The sequence below is a fragment of the Hyperoodon ampullatus genome (assembly GCF_949752795.1).
Source record: "Hyperoodon ampullatus genome assembly, chromosome: 3".
Classification (NCBI taxonomy): domain Eukaryota; kingdom Metazoa; phylum Chordata; class Mammalia; order Artiodactyla; family Ziphiidae; genus Hyperoodon; species Hyperoodon ampullatus.
In genome coordinates this window covers 92,492,192-92,510,420 of record NC_136916.1, presented here as the reverse complement: position 1 = coordinate 92,510,420, position 18,229 = coordinate 92,492,192, and the positions used below count along the sequence as shown (strand labels likewise).

Here is an 18,229-nt window from a genome sequence, read left to right as displayed (position 1 = left end):
TAATGTGTTTCTTAAGGCCAGTGTTTCCTTGTTGATTTTCTGTCTAGATGATCTGTCCATTGATGTATGTGGGGTGTTAAAGTCCCCTACTATTATTATGTTACTTTCAATTTCTCCCTTTATGTCTGTTCATATTTGCTTTATGTATTTAGGTGCTTCTGTGTTGGGTGAACACTTGTTATTATCTATCTTTTTAATTATAGTCATCCTAGTGGGTGTGAAATGGTATCTAATTATGGCTTTGATTTGCATTTCCCTAATGATGCATTCTTTTTAAATTACAAAATAATTTTTAAAAAGTATTTGCATGCTGAGGTTTTGAGAACTTTGTCTAGGTCACATGTCCCAAAGTCACAGAGCCTACACTCCAACCATGTCTATGGCTAATGCTTGAACTCCATCCCTTGTTCCTAGAACAGAATCTAGGATAAAACTCTTTATAACTTCACACACTGCCTCTGTTAGAATGGGAATCCCGGGCAAGATGAACCTCTGCATAGACTAATTGGTTCATTTCTTATTTGCTATTAGAAACTCAATTTATCAAAGAGCTTTTTAGTCTCTCCATTTTTACTATGGAAAAAAATAAGTGTTTTCTTGAGATCCTCATACTGGATCATGTGTGAAGTAGTGACCCTTTCTTGGTGTTTAATGATTTTGTGCTTCTCTTCATGTACGTGCCCATTGGGCTTCTCCTCCTCACTACCATCAGGACACAGAATGAGGAGGGACGCAAAGTTTAAACTTTGTTTAAATGCACAGTTATCAAAAGCTTTTGAGTACACATTTTTCTCTATCTATATACTTTATACTGCTGTCAATCTTATTTTAAGTATTACTAATGCTTAATATTTGTCTCATTTTTTTTCAGTTAAAAATTCAGATTGAGCTTTTTCATAAGTGGCTCCCAGAAGATTCACCCTACCCCACTTTGGGAACACAGCAGTTGTGGAGATGGAGACAGGAATGGAACCAGAATCAGAGTTCAAATATACCAGAAAATGTGGGCTTTAAATTCTTATGTAAGTCAGAGACTGACTGGCCAAGAGCTGTGGGACATTGAGGACTTTAGCATTCGCTGTAAACTTTGGCATAGGTCACTTGTTTCTCTGAATACTGGATCCAAAAAGCACAATGAACACAAGAATGTGCTATGGTACCAGGGTGAATTCCAGACAAGCACGAGAATTCTGTACACCTGGGGAAGGAGGCACAACTCCTGAGGTGATCTTGGAAGTGGAACTGATAGAACTTGGGGAAAGTGATGAAATAATTGACCTCACTTGTGACTCTCTAGAACCTGCAGTGATTGACCTAACTCACTATGACTCTGTTGTGATTACTGAAGAAAGGAGGAGGCCAAGGTCACTCCAAGGCCAAACTGGCAGCTGTGTGGTGAGCAGTGATAAGGAGGGGTTGATGAGGGACAGAGATGTATCTGTGACCAACAGTGCCTACCATAATGCCCTGGAAGAAGAAACTTTAAGTGGCACACTACCTGGTTATATCTGGTGTCGAATTTGTAGGGATGGGTACTTAGAGATTGAACTGAGTAAACGACATATCTACTCTACACAATGTGGCCACATCTTCTGTAGTCAGTGCCTCTGCACTTCCCTTAAATATACTAGAAATTGCCCAGTTTGTTTGAAAAAAATCAGCTGCCATCTGTACCACCGCATCTATATATGATGTGTGCTGTGTTGCTCAGGACAGACAACCTAGCTAGATTCTTCCATGTCCTTGTGCAGAAACTATGGGTTGTTGGCATTCAGTGCACCGAGTTAAAAATGCCTGATTTAAAAAACTGCTGCAGTATATAATTTTTTTTTTTTTTGGTACGTGGGCCTCTCACTGCTGTGGCCTCTCCCATTGCGGAGCACAGGCTCCGGACGCGCAGGCCCAGTGGCCATGGCTCACGGGCCCAGCCGCTCCACGGCACGTGGGATCTTCCTGGACTGGGGCACGACGCCGTGTCCCCTGCATCAGAAGGCGGACTCTCAACCACTGCGCCACCAGGGAAGCCCAGGAGTATATAAAATTTTTTTTTCATTTTCCACACACAATGAGACTACCTTTTGATTTGTTTTGTTTCATGCTGCGGGACTGGACTTGGTTGTCATAGTGTGCCAGAGACTGGTGGATGTCCTCAAAGCAAATTTTCCTTTCTTTCTCATAACAATCAATTTTTAATTGGCCACATGTGAGCATTTTGGGTCATGTAAATAAGGGCAATATCCTAGAGATGATGGAACAAGATGGAAGGAACCTGAGAGACTGACAACTTTGCAAACCACAGCCACCTACAAGTTTGGGCTTTTACTTGAGAGATGAATAAACTTCATTCTTGTTTACGCAACTATTATACTGAGTCTTGCTTAGAGCAATGGGAACTTTATTTTAATTAATGGAGCAGGCAGGGTGATATCTTCCTGGTTTTTCTGAATTTCCTGACTCCACTGGAATAAAAGGAAGTCAGTCCTTTCTGACCATCTCTCCAACCAGCAAGGTGGAGGTAGGTATACAAGCAGGCACCATGTCCTGCTGGGACTCCTGGTGGCCTTTGAAACCAGCATGAGGAGTCACCTAGACGCACTGGAATCTAGAGTTGTGGTTCTGTGCTCTCTGACTTGCCACACCAGAGAGAGGCTCCCTTCACCCTAGGCTTACAGGTGTGCCTGCCTTCCACCATACTGGTCAGCTAATCAACAAGTTGGTCTGCTTCTCTGTGAACAAATACATCACTGCATCACCATCCTAGCTGCTCCTGCAGCCTGACTGGGTCGCAGGCTTGAGAAGACCTCATCACTGCTGCCCACAGACCCCCAACACACACACACACACACACACACACACACACACACACACACACACACACACTAGCTCTTTTTTCTTTTGAAGAAAATCACAAAGGACTCACAATTCCATCTGTACTTTAGAATTAGAGAGGACATGATTTCTACTGTGCTCTCTCCTTTTCCCTCATAATGAAATGTGCAGTAAAGCTTGTTCCTTACTTTCAATGGTTGTAGCAGTGTTGCTTTCCTCCATGGAGGCTCAGTTGTGCCAATGGAGCAGTGCCCATCCCAGCATCATGTCTGTTCTACACACTGCATTCTCTGCAAAATCTCATACTCCAAACCTCAGTTGCTTGTCTTGGCACAGGATATGAAAGATAAATGGGTATACGCCCTTCCGTGGGTTTCTTTGTATGTTCTAAAATGAAATGAGGGGATTTCCCTGATGGCGCAGTGGTTAAGAATCCGCCTGCCAATGCAGGGGACATGGGTTCGGGCCCTGGTCTGGGAAGATCCCACATGCCGTGGAGCAACTAAGCCCACGTGCCACAACTACTGAGCCTGTGCTCTAGATCCCACATGCCACAACTACTGAAGCCCATGTGCCTAGAGCCCATGCTCCACAACGAGAAGCCACCGCAATGAGAAGCCCGTGCACTGCAATGAAGAGTAGCCCCGCTCACCGCAACTAGAGAAACCCTGCATGCAACAACGAAGACCCAACGCAGCCAAAAATAAATAAATAAATTTATTAAAATAAAATAAAATGAGGAAGAAAAACAACATGAAATTTTTTTTAAAAGAAAAAAGTTCTAAATATTAGATGTAGAACTTCCTGCATTTCAGTAGGACATCTTGTGTGTTCCACTTTGGAGACTTAATTGCCCTGTCACATAGCACAGTGTATCACAAACTTGGCTAATGATCGAAACACCTGAGAGGTGCCTATTAAATATACAGATTCTGCTTTTGCATATATTGCCCATGTGATCAGGAAAAAGAGCATACTCTCTCCAGCTTGCCAGCAGCCCTTGACCCTCCCTATCATGTTCTACCCAGTCCACTACATTTTTACCTTATCTACCAAACTCATGTAGACATTTGAGTTTTTTTTTTTTTTTTTTTTTTTTTTTGCGGTACGCGGGCCTCTCACTGTTGTGGCCTCTCCTGTTGCGGAGCACAGGCTCCGGACGCACAGGCTCAGCGGCCATGGCTCACGGGCCTAGCCGCTCCGCGGCATGTGGGATCTTCCCGGACCGGGGCACGAACCTGTGTCCCCTGCATCGGCAGGCGGACTCTCAACCACTGCGCCACCAGGGAAGCCCGACATTTGAGTTTTTGATCTCTGCTTTAGGGAAAAAATAGAGGGGATTCTGACTTTTCTGAAAAATTGAGATAAATTTTACAGACAAAAATTCACTGATCTTAAGTGTATAATTAGATGAGCTGGGGCAAATATGTACATTCACAGGACCAGCACCCCAAAAAAATATAGAACAATTCCAGAGCAGTTCTCCTGCATTCCCTTACCCTGTTGCTCTCCACCTGGGTGCCCCTTCCCAGTAAAGTCTTTTGCTTTGTCAGCAAAAAAAAAAAATTTATATATATATACACACATACATATACACACACATATATATAAAACAATTTCATCATTCCAGAAAGTTCCTATCTACTCAATCCCCATCTCCCACAGGCAACCACTTTTTTGATTACTATCATCATAGATATGTTTGGGGACACTGACTTTTATTACTTCATTGTCTAGCCCAGATCATCTGGGAGGAAAGTTTGATAGGGAAATTTGGAATATAAGCATTAGGCAAGGGTCAAGGGTTTATTTTAGTGGGAGTATGACTTATCTCTCTTAAGAATTGAAGCAAGAAGGTATTAATAATGACACCTGCTATTTATTAAACAATAGCTATTTTCCAGGCACAGTACAAGGCACTTCACAAATCACAGACAGTCAAGGTATACATCTAGGCAACAGCAGGAACCCAACAGGATGTAAGAACAAAAGTTGAAGGGAGCTGCCACAGGCACGTTAGTGTGAATAGGTTGGCTGACTATTGTACATGGCTGTGGGAAGAAGTGAGAACTAAAGCTAGAAAAGAATATTAAGGCCACATCATGAGTAGAGCATTGTGTGCTGTGTTATGGAGTTTAGATTTTATTCTACAGTTGCTAAGGAACGATTAAAGGCTCTGAAAAAGAGCCTCCAGAGAAGGATTCTTAAGGATTCAGCATGATATCAGTGAGGGTTGAAGATACTGTTTGAAAACTGGGGGGAAAATATGGAGGTAGGATCAGGAAGGAAAGATCCTGGTGTTGATTTTCCTCTCAAAATAGAAGTGAATTTTCTGAAATGTGTAAGAAAAAGGATGAAAGTAAACTTGGTCTGAGGAATGTGGTAATGCACTGGTACTCTCTTGCCCTTGATGTTAAGTTTCATTTTAGCACAGCCAGCAGGGCTGTGCCAATCTTTTGAGCTATGGTAGCTCTTGGGAGATGGCTGTTGGTCTGAGGTGGCAATGATAGGAATTGAGAGAAGAGCTGTGGCAGTTTGGATTTAGCTTTCAGGTACCTTTCCGGAAAAGTGGAAGCTCATTTGACCAGAGTGGAAATGGATTATAAGAGGTTGGACAATCAAATTTATCCACTTGATGACCGATCTAGCTTTAGAACAAGTTAGCCTCACAGTGAGATGATCTGGCAATTTAAATTAGCTGTTTCCTGATGTTCCCTGAGGTTACATCAGGGAACTAAAGCCAAACTTCTTGAGCTATAATATGTGAGGATTTCATCAATCACTGATTAAAATCAAACTGTTCAAGAAAAGGGTTAAGAGAGACAGAGTGGAGAAGTCAGAGGCATCTTTCAGCAAGGATTGGTTTTCTATTGTCTGATCCACACTGAATTCATCCCTGCAGCAAATGTTAAGCACACCTGCCAGAAGAAACAAGTTACTCTCTGAGAACCTAAAATTGTTAAGATGGATAAACTTTTAGATCCTTTCCTTAGCTATATCAATTAGATCCCACTGATTTGATATTAAAATCTGCATACTGAGATGACTATCCCAGGGAGTGTTAATAAAGTAGGTTTCAAGGGGCTTCCCTGGTGGCGCAGTGGTTGAGAGTCCACCTGCCAATGCAGGGGACGCGGGTTCATGCCCCGGTCCGAAAGATCCCACATGCCACGGAGAGGCTGGGCCTGTGAGCCATGGCCACTGAGCCTGCGCGTCTGGAGCCTGTGCTCCGCAACGGGAGAGGCCACAACAGTGAGAGGCCCGCGTACCGCAAAAATAAAGAAAGAAAGAAAGAAAGAAAGAAAGTAGGTTTCAATGGTATCATTGGCTCAGTGTCTTGTCTCTAAAACAGCAGTTTCCCTGCAACAAGAGCAGGGAACAGCAGCGGCACTTGCACAAATGCACAGGCACTCCCAACGGTTCTCTCCTACTGGTTTCCTTATTTATAACAGTTTTAGACATTTGTTAGTACATAGTATTTTGAAAGTAAAACATGTAGTTTTCTTTTTCCATCTCCAATTTCATAGTTCAGTTTCATGGTATTATGCAGATGGATTTCCAACTTTGAGAAAATGATTTTTGTTTCACTATCCAGGGACTATTTACAGACAGCTCTAACATGATAACCCTCCTGTGTGGGGAACATTAATCAGGGCAGCACTGGACATGGGCCCTTCCCTGCCCCCTTAGCTTTCAGCAGGCAAAAAGATCCTACAGGGCATAGTCCTTTCTCCTGTGGAGTGGCATGGAGAAGGCATGTGGCCCCAGGTATGACTCTGCCAGCATCACTGACCCTCTAAAGGGAGGGCAGAGGGGCTGCCAGTGTGGTGTGACAAGATAGAGGTAGCAGTTACCCACAGCACTTGGCTTCCCTGCTGAGATGAGAGCCTTTAGAGAACAAATTTCTCTCTTCCTTTCCTCTGAACAAGGCCAAGTCACAGAAGTAGCAGCTGCTGTATTCTCCAACCAGGAAAGAGAAGGTACAGTGCATTGCTGGGCATGGACCACTCATTAATTCTTTCATTCATCTGCTCATTTGCCTAGTATTTATTAAATTCTGATAGTGTGGTAGACCTATATAGTTAAAAAGATGAATAAGACAGTCTCCAAGAAGCTCACAGCTAGTGGGGAAGAGATGTGAAAATAGTTATAATACAATAGAAGAAATAATGCAGTGAAATAAAAGCTATGACAGAAATATCTGCCAGGTGCTGCCGAGGCATAAAAGAGGAAATAACTCTGACTTCTTGACTCTGAGCTTCCTTGGAGTCTAGAAGATGGAAAATTGAACTTTTAATTTATATTCAACTCCATGGAGTCCTTGAAGATTAATACCTACTTACATTTCTTGTTATATTTCAAGACAAAGTTAATTTGAGGGAGCATTAGTTTTGTAAACTATTTTCTATACAAATGTTAGTGCAATAACAATAATAATAGCTATGACCATTTATTGGGTGCTCACTATGTGTCAGGTACTGTTAAGCATTTTATATACATCATCTCATTTAATCCTCACCACAATCCTATGAGATATTATTATCTCTATTTTAATTTTAATTTTTTTATTTTTTGGCCACACCACGCGGCTTGTGGGATCTTAGTTCCCTGACCAGGGATTGAACCCATACCCCCTTCAGTGGAAGCATGGAGTCCTAACCACTGGAGCCAGGGAATTCCCTATTATCTCTATTTTATATATGATAAAATTGAAGCTTGGAAAAGAAAAGTAACTTTGGTTTATGACTTTGTTTTTGTTTCCCATCTCCTGGTACCAATTATATGGTAAAACCTGGTATGTAGTTTCTTTTTTTTTTTTTTTTTTTTTTTTTTTTTGTGGTATGCGGGCCTCTCACTGTTGTGGCCTCTCCCGTTGCGGAGCACAGGCTCCGGATGCGCAGGCTCAGCAGCCATGGCTCACGGGCCCAGCCGCTCCGCGGCATATGGGATCCTCCCAGACCGGGGCACGAACCCGTATCCCCTGCATCGGCAGGCGGACTCTCAACCACTGCGCCACCAGGGAGGCCCTGGTATGTAGTTTCTTAAACATCACTGTCCCGCTGCACAAAACTTCATTTTAAAATAGTGAAATAAAAGCTCAAAGTGCCTTTTTGTGAGATTTGGGACCTCTTGCTACAGAGGTTGTGGAATCACAAACTTTGGAGGTGGAAGGGGAGTCTTAGGAACTCATATTTTATGGTGGAAGAACTGATGCCCAGAGGAGTTAAACATCTTAACCAAAGTTACTCATTGTTCTGGTGGGAGACAAGCCTTCTCTCTTCTTTTTTTAAAAATAAATTTATTTATTAATTTGTTTTTATTTTTGGCTGTATTGGGTCTTTGTTGCTGCTCATGGGCTTTCTCTAGTTGAGGCAAGCAGGGGCTACTCTTTGTTGCGGTACGCGGGCTTCTCATTGTCTTGGCTTCTCTTGTTGCAGAGCACAGGCTCTAGAGTGCAGGCTCAGTTGCTCCGTGGCATGTGGGATCTTCCCAGGCCAGGGCTCGAACCCGTGTCCCCTGCATTGGCAGGCGGATTCTTAACCACTGCACTACCAGGGAAGCCCAAGGCTTCTCTCTTCTAGCCCACTGTTCTTGCCCCAGGGCCAAAGACTCAAGAATGTGCAGACTTCAGGTTTTCATACAGTCATCTTTATTAGACATTGTTAAACATTTTAGCCAACAACAAAACATTCAAGATGAAACAAAAAAAATTTCTTTTTTTACTTGGGGACATCGTTTCTAGGTGATCATCAGCATTTCATAGCCATTTATTTGACAAAGAATTTGATCCAATGAATGCCATGTACTGTCAAGGTAAGCAAGACACAGCACAACCCAGCAGTTGTTCACAACTTAGGGAAGGGGCAGACATGCAATCAAACAATTAAAATAATTATGTACAAGCAAGTACAAAGGTTTAGGGTGCTACAGAAATGTGTAAAGCGATGATTCTCAGCTGGGGGTGGGTCCCACTCCCATATACCCAATAGACACTTGGCAATGTCTGGAGACAGTTTTGGTTCTCACAACTTGGGGGGCACGGTGGTGGTGATACTGGTGATCAGAGGCCAGAAATGCTGCTAAAACTCCTAAAGTTCACAGGTCAGAGCCCCAGCAACAAAGACTTAGGCAGCCCAAAATGTCAATAGGGCTGAGGTTGAGACTGTGGTAGACAGCCAGCAAAATATTTTCTACAAGGGATGGGTGAGAGGGTTATATCTTGGGGGACTGGTTGTGGAAGAGTTTACTGAAGAGATAATGATTGGGGTTAGGGAGGGAAGATCCCCAGAATAAGGAACAACATGTACAAAGCCACAGAAGCATAGCATATTTGGGCAATCCCACACACTGGTGGAAGAGTTGTAGGCATTAAGGCTGGACAGCTAGGCAGGAACTAGACATTCAAGAAAATATATTGAGTTAGAGGAATTATTGTAAGAAAAACTGGTTCCATGATGGCTCTTTATAAGTCATTCAGGAGCACAGTCTAGGTATGTACTGCTATGAGCTAAAACTGCTAAAGAAAGCTGTTTGAAATGAAGTTTTTCTCATCTTGCTTCCTTATGGTCTGGAGTTTTCCAGGCATTTGTTACTTTCCCAGAGACAGAGTTCAAGCTGTTTCAATGGAATGTGAACTCTGAGAGGTGGAATAACTATTAAAGCCACTTAGCTGGTGTCTCAGTGCTGTGATGAAATCGTGAGCAGGGATAAGGTGGTTATTTCTCATGTGTTAGACTTCAAGGCAGATGATAATGATTATTTCCTCTTTCGTAGAGTGCCCTAGGCCAGAAATGGGGATATGTGACCCTTAAGATTAGACTGCCACCTTGGATCTAAATGAGTTGCCTTCCCCTCCCTCACAAAAAATGGTGGGCAGGTAGGCCATTCCAGTCAGGGTTTCTCTTTCTCTTAAGCTAATGATGATCAAAGCAACTGACAAACTGTCACGGAATCTGCCAGACCTCACTCTGGCCTTCCCCACCTCCCAGCTCCTGAACTTTCCCTCCTTCCATCATGCTCTGGGCCCAGTCTTAGCAAACTAACAGGTCACAGACTTCTGGTCTGCAACCATCCTAGGCCTATTGAGCTCTGGTCCAAGTGCCTGCCTCTGTCCCCTGGTGGCCTGATGATAGAGCTTCATGGAGGTGAGTTACCTTTTTCTAACTTAGCTAATTTCTGGAGCATAATGTGGAAAACTGGATCAAAGAAGAGGGTATGGATTTTACAAAATGAAAGAAAATTCAGGGAGATAGTTAACTTGTGGCAGCTTATAGCTTCTATAATCTCTCTAGGCCTTGGAATAATTGAGAATTTAGAGAAGAGAGTTTGGTAGGAAAGTGATGAAACCTACCAAAAACTTTTGAGAAAAATTAAAATAAATACTATACAAAAATGTACTTTCCTTATTAATGTAATCACTTTATTATTTTAGATTGAAAAAATTTATTATGTATAACTTGATTTGCTCATTATACTATCACACTTGGTATTTTATACTTAAAGTGGAGTTGATTAAACATTTTAAATTGAATTCCTTCAAGATCTCTTCGGAGCTAAAAATAAATGCAGTTATATTCTGAATTTAGTGTTTTCTTGATTGTTGTATAGATAAAAGAAAATGTTTATTTACTATAAGAAAGGTAAAAAACCTCACTAAAATTCATCAACAAGAGATTGTGACACTGAGCCCTTAGGTTCTGAGTTATCATTTCCACCAGTTACCATTCTTATAAAGTTTAATTATATGTATATTAATCATTAAGATCAGGTTCTAATTTCCTCTATCACAGGACCTTTAGATTTGCTCTTATCCTTCTCTGTCCTTAGCTGGTGAAACAAAAAAAGGTATAAGTATTTTGTTTATAATTTCTAGAGGAAAAAACCCCCCACTATTGCCTATTCCTACTACATTCTTGTTCCTTTAAGGCGAGGTCGATAAAAATAGACACTTTTCTCTAATAGTAAAAAAAAAAATCATTTGTGTCATCATGAACTTCCCCTTATTTCAAAATTTCAGGCAGAGGCTGGAAAGGAGTGAATTAAATGACTTAAGATCTCTTTCAATTTTGAGAAGTTCTGATAAGTCAAAAAGTTCATTATCTTTCCTTCTTACGTGAAAACGGCAGGATGTGTGAAGCATGTGTCTTGCTCTTATGGTAACTGTGCCATGTGGTTTGTCCTCTATAGGTGAATTGTATTTCTCCGTGCTTAAGGTTAATTCTTCAGAAAACCTGCCCATCAGATTTTTTAAATTAATTAATTTATTTATTTTTGGCTGCGTTGGGTCTTTGTTGCTGCAGACGGGTTTCCTCTAGTTGTGGCGAGCGGGGGTACTCTTAGTTGCAGTGTGTGGGCTTCTCATCGCCGTGGAGTCTCTTGTTGAGGAGCATGGGCTCTAGGCACGTGGGCTTCAGTAGCTGTGGCACAGGGGCTCAGTAGTTGTGGCTCACGGGCTCTAGAGCACAGGCTCAGTAGTTGTGGTGCCTGGGCTTAGTTGCTCCGCAGCATGTGGGATCTTCCCAGACCAGGGCTCAAACACGTGTCCCCTGCATTGGCAGGTGGATTCTTAACCACTGTGACACCAGGGAAGCCCTGCCCATCAGAATTTTTAAAAATTACTTTGAGGGCTTCCCTGGTGGCGCAGTGGTTGGGAGTCCACCTGCCGATGCAGGGGACACGGGTTCGTGCCCTGGTCCGGGAAGATCCCACATGCTGCAGAGCGGTTAGGCCCGTGAGCCATGGCCGTTGAGCCTGCGCGTCTGGAGCCTGTGCTCCGCAACGGGAGAGGCCACAACAGTGAGAGGCCCGCGAACCACAAAAAAAAAAACAAAACAAAACTTTGAAATAATAAAAACTGAGCAAAAAATGCTCTTAAATATGCAAGAAAGGCCCTTACCAAGCAACAAATTCCCTTAAATATTTTATTAACCATGATTTCAAAAATCACAATCCAAAACTTCTCAGGAAAAAAAAAATCTCAGGGAAAAATCATTTCTTTTGCAAGTTTCCAAGGACTACATTACTCCTTGCCTTTTCTCTGTTCTAGGAGAATATGCTTGGTGAGTGGGAGGAGGAGGATGGGCTTTCTTAGACAGGCTTAGAAGGATGAATATCAATCCCTGACTTGGATTTCTCTCCCTCTGCCTTAAGGTTAGACTTTCTGTAAGGCGCTCCTAAGATTTCCAGGTAGAGAAATTTCAGAATCTTCTTTGGTTTCCAATTCCATTCCTCCCTCTAGAGCAGTGGGAAGTTTTTCTAGGTATTTTGCCTCACAAATTTGATCCATTTAATAAATTTAATTGCACAAAACATTGATTGGCTTTCTGGTGACTCAGTGATTAGGATAATGGGCTCTGGGTCAGATAAACTGTTCAAACCCAGGCTCCACCACTTAATTACTATGTGACTTTGGCAAGTTACTTAACCTCTCTAAGCTTCAATTTCCTTAAAAATGGAATAATATCTATCTTATAAGGTTATATGAGGATTAATGTATACAAAGCATTTTGCACAGTGAAAGCTCAGCAAATATTAGCTAATATGACTAAAAGAATCCCTTGTTTTATAGCAGAGGCTATATTCATGAAAGGCAGGGTAACTGGCAAAACCTCAACTGGCAAGATGAATTCACAATCCAATTACATCAACAATTAATAGGGACTTCCCCAGTGGTCCAGTGGTAAAGAATCCTCCTTCCAATGCAGGGGACACGGGTTCAATCCCTGGTCAGGGAACTAAGATCCTACATGCTATGTGGTGACTAAGCCTGTGTGCCACAACTACTGAACCCACATGCCTCAACTAGAGAGCCTGTGTGCCGTAAACTACAGAGCTCACAGGCTCTGGAGCCCGCGCACCACAATGAAAGATTCTGCATACCGCAACGAATATCCCGTGTGCCACAACTACGACCTGATGCAGCCAAAAATTAAAAAAATATAAATAAATAAAAATTTTAAAATTAATAACATTAAATATGTACATTTCATATCATGAAATTCACCCTTCTACCAGTGGCTTTTAGCATATTCGCAGTTGTACAACCATCACCACTATCTAACTTTAGAACATTTCATCACTCCAAAAGAAATTCCATACCATTAACAATCACTCCTCATTTTCCCCCTGCCCCAGGCCTAGCAACCACTTATCTACTTTTTAAAAAAAATTTTTAATTTTATTGGCGTATAGTTGATTTACAATGTTGTGTTAGTTTCAGGTGTACAGCAAAGTGATTCAGTTATACATAAACATATGTTCATTCTTTTTTGGATTCTTTTCTCTTATACTTATCACAGAATATTGAGTAGAGTTCCCTGTGCTATACAGCATGTCCTTGTTGCTTGTCAATCTTATACATAGTAGTGTGTGTACATTCATCCCAAGCTCCTGATTTATCCCTCCCCCCACATTTCCCCTTTGGGAACCAAAAGTTTGTTTTCACCATCTGTAAGATTGTTTCTGTTTTGTAAATAAGTTCATTGTATCCTTTTTAAAAAAATTAGATTCCACATATGAGTGATATAATATGATATTTGTCTTTGTCTGATTTACTTCACTTAGTATGATAATCTCTAGGTCCATCCATGTTGCTGCAAATGGCATTATTTCATCCTTTTTTATGGCTGAGTAATATTCCATTGTATATATGTACCACATCTTCTTTATCCAGTCCTCTGTTGATGGACATTTAGGTTGCTTCCATGTCTTGGCTATTGTAAATAGTGCTGCAATGAACATTGGGGTGCATGTATCTTTTTGGATTATGGTTTTCTCCAGATATATACCCAGGAGTGGGGTTGCTGGATCATGTGGTAGTTCTATTTTTAGTTTTTTAAGGAACCTCCATTCTGTTCTCCATAGTGGTTATACCAATTTATATTCCCACCAACAGTGTAGGAGGGTTCCCTTTTCTCCACACCCTCTCCAGCACTTATTGTTTGTGTTTATAAAACATATGAAATAAAATTCCTAAATGGCATCCACTTCCAAAAGATACTGCATTCACAAGGATTAAAAACCGGCTCTAGTAGGCAAGACTTTCTCTTAAGTCACCTTCAGTTGGCCAGGTTCTTCTACAAGTTTTACCTTATACAGAGTGTGTCTAATTTTAAAGTTTTCAAGATAGTCTGAGTGGCTTAAAATGCAATGTTTTTGCCCTTTCATATTCTCTGATGGGCATAATTTTCTGAGTTTGATCTTCTGAGCACATACTGAGAGAGGGTGGAGAATAAACATATTTTTTCCTCTTTACTTCCACAGAATTTCCCATTCAGCCTAGTAAAAAAAAAAAAAAAAAGAATAATCTTTTAGAAAATCATTTGTTGGGCTTCCCTGGTGGTGCAGTGGTTGACAGTCCGCCTGCTGATGCAGGGGACATGGGTCCGTGCCCTGGTCCGGGAAGATCCCACATGCCGCGGAGAGGCTAGGCCCATGAGCCATGGCCACTGAGCCTGAGCATCCGGAGCCTGTGCTCCGCAAGGGGAGAGGCCACAACAGTGAGAGGCCCGCGTACCGCAAAAAAAAAAAAAATCATTTGTTATCTTTGGTTAATGGAATTAAATGAATCAATATGTAAAGGGATGGTAAATTTAAAATTCTCACTGTACAACAGAACCATAGGAAATAAGACTAGAAATATGAGTTTGCAACATGTTGTAGAGAATTCTGAACTCTGGGGCCCTTTTAAAAAAACTTATTTTGGTAGGTTATGGAGAGCAACAGAAGATTTTTGAGGCAGAGGAGGGTTAGCAATTATTATTTCTATTAGCATTATTAACTAGACTCTGCAACTGATTAGACGATGGAGAATGAAGAAGAAAACAGCCAAAGATAATTCAGATTTCAAAACTGAGATACTGGTAGTGCGATAGAAATAGGGAAGTCAAGAGAAGGAACTGATTTACAAAGAAAGACACGTTCTGTTGAAGTCGTGTTGAGTTTCAAGGACCCAGTTGTGCGCTCGGAGATGTGGGCTCTCAGAGATTCACGTTTGGGAGTCACCTCTATAGCAGCTATACATGAAGTTATGGGCATGAATAGCTCACTTGGTAAGAAGAGAGTATAGAACTAGAAGAGAGCTGAAGACAGTCCTTGGTGATTATTTACTCAGGAAGAGAAGAAAAGGAAGAGAAACCAGCTGAGGCAGGGGAGTGGTCAGAGGCAAGAGAACTAGGACAGTACTGCACCACAAGAGCCAAAGGAGAGACTCAATAAATCGAGGAGAATGAAGAATAAGTCATTAAATGAGTGTTTAGCAAACTCCACGGCAAGCTTTAAGAAAACAGTTTCTATAGAGTGCTGGGGTAGAGGGTCTGTAACAAGAGCAGAGATTCAGACAGGTTACCTTAAGCAAAGAGGTAACCTCACTTATCCGAGGATAAACATCCATCCCTCTAATGCATTTGTTGAGGCCCTACTATGGCAAGGTGTTGTGTTAGGTACAGGAATCCAGGAAAAGCCAAAGGACAGTGCTGTGGTTAACATAACAGAGCCACTCTCCACATTTCTTTCTATGTGTAATTCTTGTCTCTACCGTCTAATTGACTCTTTCCACCCTACATCTCTGCATTTTTTTGCCTCCTGTTTAAAATTCATCCTTAGATTCTGTTTCCTTATGATTCTCCATGCCATGCCCTTTCTGTCCCAAACTCTACCTCATAGAAATCTTTAAGCTTTTGCTTTGACTGTCAATTTCCTGATTCTCTCTTTTGTTTCCAGAGCTAAATTTGCAAGAGGTTCTGGTTTGCCCAGATCAGCTTTTTTCACTGAGTTGTTGAACAGCCCATGGAATCAGTCAGAAGCCCACCTGTATTTTAATCACCTGTGGCCAGGGAGAAGGATTGGAGGCCACAAGCTATGTGCAGGCTTGACCTTTAGCATGGACTATGGGAACGATAGAAACTGTGATTAATATATTGAGTAGGTATTGGGGGTGAATCTCAGTTGTGCGAAGAATAGTGCATAGCCTTTTCTGTAACACTGTTTATATTGACTTTGAGTCCCCATACCTGTGGCTGGAAGGAAATTCAACTTGCAATCTTTGAAGAGAGGGATCCATATTGATTATTGCTGAAAGTTCATTTACTCAATCTGGTTAAGATGGTGTATGGAGGACATATTGAAATATCCTCCCCCTTCCCTCCCCCCAACCCTTCTCTAAATACATAAAAAGGTTGGATAAATTGTGAAAAACAGTTGAAGCTTTGGTTTTCAAGTGGCAGAATAAAAACAGTGATTTTTTTCCCTCTTCTCAGAAATTCATCCTTCTTTAACTCAAAACTACAAGGAGAATGAAAAATAGACAAACTTTATTTGTGATGTAACTAGAAACACCTGTAAGCCTGGACTACAACCTATGAGTAAGAACTGCCCAATATAGTGAAAGTCAAACAGGAATGTGATAATGGATGCCTAAGGATGCAGATTTTATACGAAGTGAGGTGACATAGCTCTCCAAAGAAAGTGACCCAAGACCCACAAGTCCTTGTACTGAACAATAAGAACAGGCAAGCAGACTGAAGTAGGGGCTTTTTTTACACCCATTTGACACAAAGACTTGAGATATAGGGAAGGTGAAGTTGAAAAGGGACAAAGAGCTATATTTGTAGAAAGCAGCCTGTTGGTGGGGAATAGTGAAGGACATAGACTCTGCATTGTAAGCAACCCTGAAATGCTAATCATGGGAAAAAGCAAGGGCTATAAGAACTCATGCAAATACTATTTCCTAAAGAAAATGGCCTTAAATATGGTACTGCCTCCACCCTCTTGCAAGTCTCTTGCAAACAGCTGATTCAGGAAGAACTCACCTCATTCAATGTTTAAAGAAACAAAAATATAAGTAGCATCCATTAAACAAGAGTGGGGAGAAATGTCCAGAGCAAAGCACAGAGAACTATGGAGTTAGAGAATATGAGAAGGAAATTAAGAGGAATGTGGGCTAGAGTGAGAGACTCTGACATTTGTCTGATAGGAGTTCCAGAAAGACTGCAGAGAATACACGAGAGGTAATATTCCAAGAGAAAATGGCTATATTCAGTTCAGGCAGGCGAGACCCCAGTTTGGGAAGATCAGGTATCAGGGGTAAGAAACACAGGCAGTGTGGGAAACTAGGGAGTAAAGGTCTAGGGACTCAAGCTAAAGAATTTGGATAGAAAGAGGTGAAGATATAGGTGTGGAAAGAGAGCAAAAGAGTCATCAATGAGTATGGAATTGGATGGATGGTGAGGCAAAGGATTTTTAGCCATGTTCCCTTGGCTAGAACAGATCTATGAGTGAAACTAAGCTCACAAACAGAGGCAAACACAAAGTTATGACTGGGAATGGAGGGTTAGAAATGAAGAATAAAGAGTTCTGGATACTCAGATTCTCAAGGGGATGTACAGAAGATGGAGACAGCTCTGGTCTTAGGGTTAGAATTCTTTGGATTCCCTCGATTCTACCACTGACTTGAGTGTCAAAGCATGTTCTGAGTTCTAGTTTTCCTTTCAAGAGCATGAGACTAACCCACGGACCAATCCTCAGGGATTCTGCCTCAGAATAAATCTTGTCTATATTTAAGTTTTTCATCCTTCAGAGGCCACAATATGCAAATTGAAAAATAGTGTATGTACATTTAACATTTCTTTTCCCCCCATAATAATCTTCCTCACTTTTGTCTGCCCAAGATTTGATCTTCTAAGTCCCATCTTAGATATCCTATATATTTCCCTTGACCACACCCCCTACTCATGCATCAGGGACCCATCTATTATGCTCTCCTAAAACGTACTTATCTCCATTATATTGATACAAAAGATCCTCCTACTTTGAGGAGGTTTCACCTCAGTCCCCATTTTTATACTCCTGGATCATAGCTTTTTTTTTTTTTTTTTCCGGTAAGCGGGCCTCACTGTTGTAGCCTCTCCCGCTGCGGAGCACAGGGTCCGGACACCCAGGCTCAGCGGCCATGGCTCACGGGCCTAGCTGCTCCGTGGCATGTGGAATCTTCCTGGACCGGGGCACGAACCCGTGTCCCCTGCATCGGCAGGCAGACTCTCAACCACTGTGCCACCAGTGAAGCCCAGGATCATAGCTTTTCATCTTTAGCATTTAGAAAAAGGTAAGAATACAGAGAGCTGGTAATGGAATATGCTGGGAGCAGTGGATCCTGGCATTGGAAAGTCTAAGGTGGGCAAGGTCACTTCAGGAATTCTGGCAGAAAACTCTGCAGGAAGTAGAGTCCAAAATCCTGGAATCTGGGAAGTCAATGGTGACAGCAAGGTCTTCCACCCAGCTAAGTCAGACAAACCCCACAGGGTCCCTGAGGCTCCAGAAATTCAGTTCTGGTAAAGGTGTGACCTGTGAGATGAAACACCAGACTTTCAGGCCAGCCTCTCCTTGCTGATTCCAGAGCAGAGAC

The 18,229-nt window shown here is 41.9% G+C and overlaps 1 protein-coding gene across 1 annotated transcript; it reads left to right on the top strand.

Annotated features, from left to right (window-relative positions):
- Positions 1–1,134: 1,134 nt before the first annotated feature.
- Positions 1,135–1,692, top strand: LOC307050071 (E3 ubiquitin-protein ligase RNF4-like; the record flags this gene model as incomplete). The annotated part of the gene is made up of 1 exon (XM_079699847.1): positions 1,135–1,692. The coding sequence occupies one exon, from the start codon at positions 1,135–1,137 to the stop codon at positions 1,690–1,692; it is 558 nt and encodes a 185-aa protein (XP_079555973.1).
- Between the last annotated feature and the right edge of the window lie 16,537 nt (positions 1,693–18,229).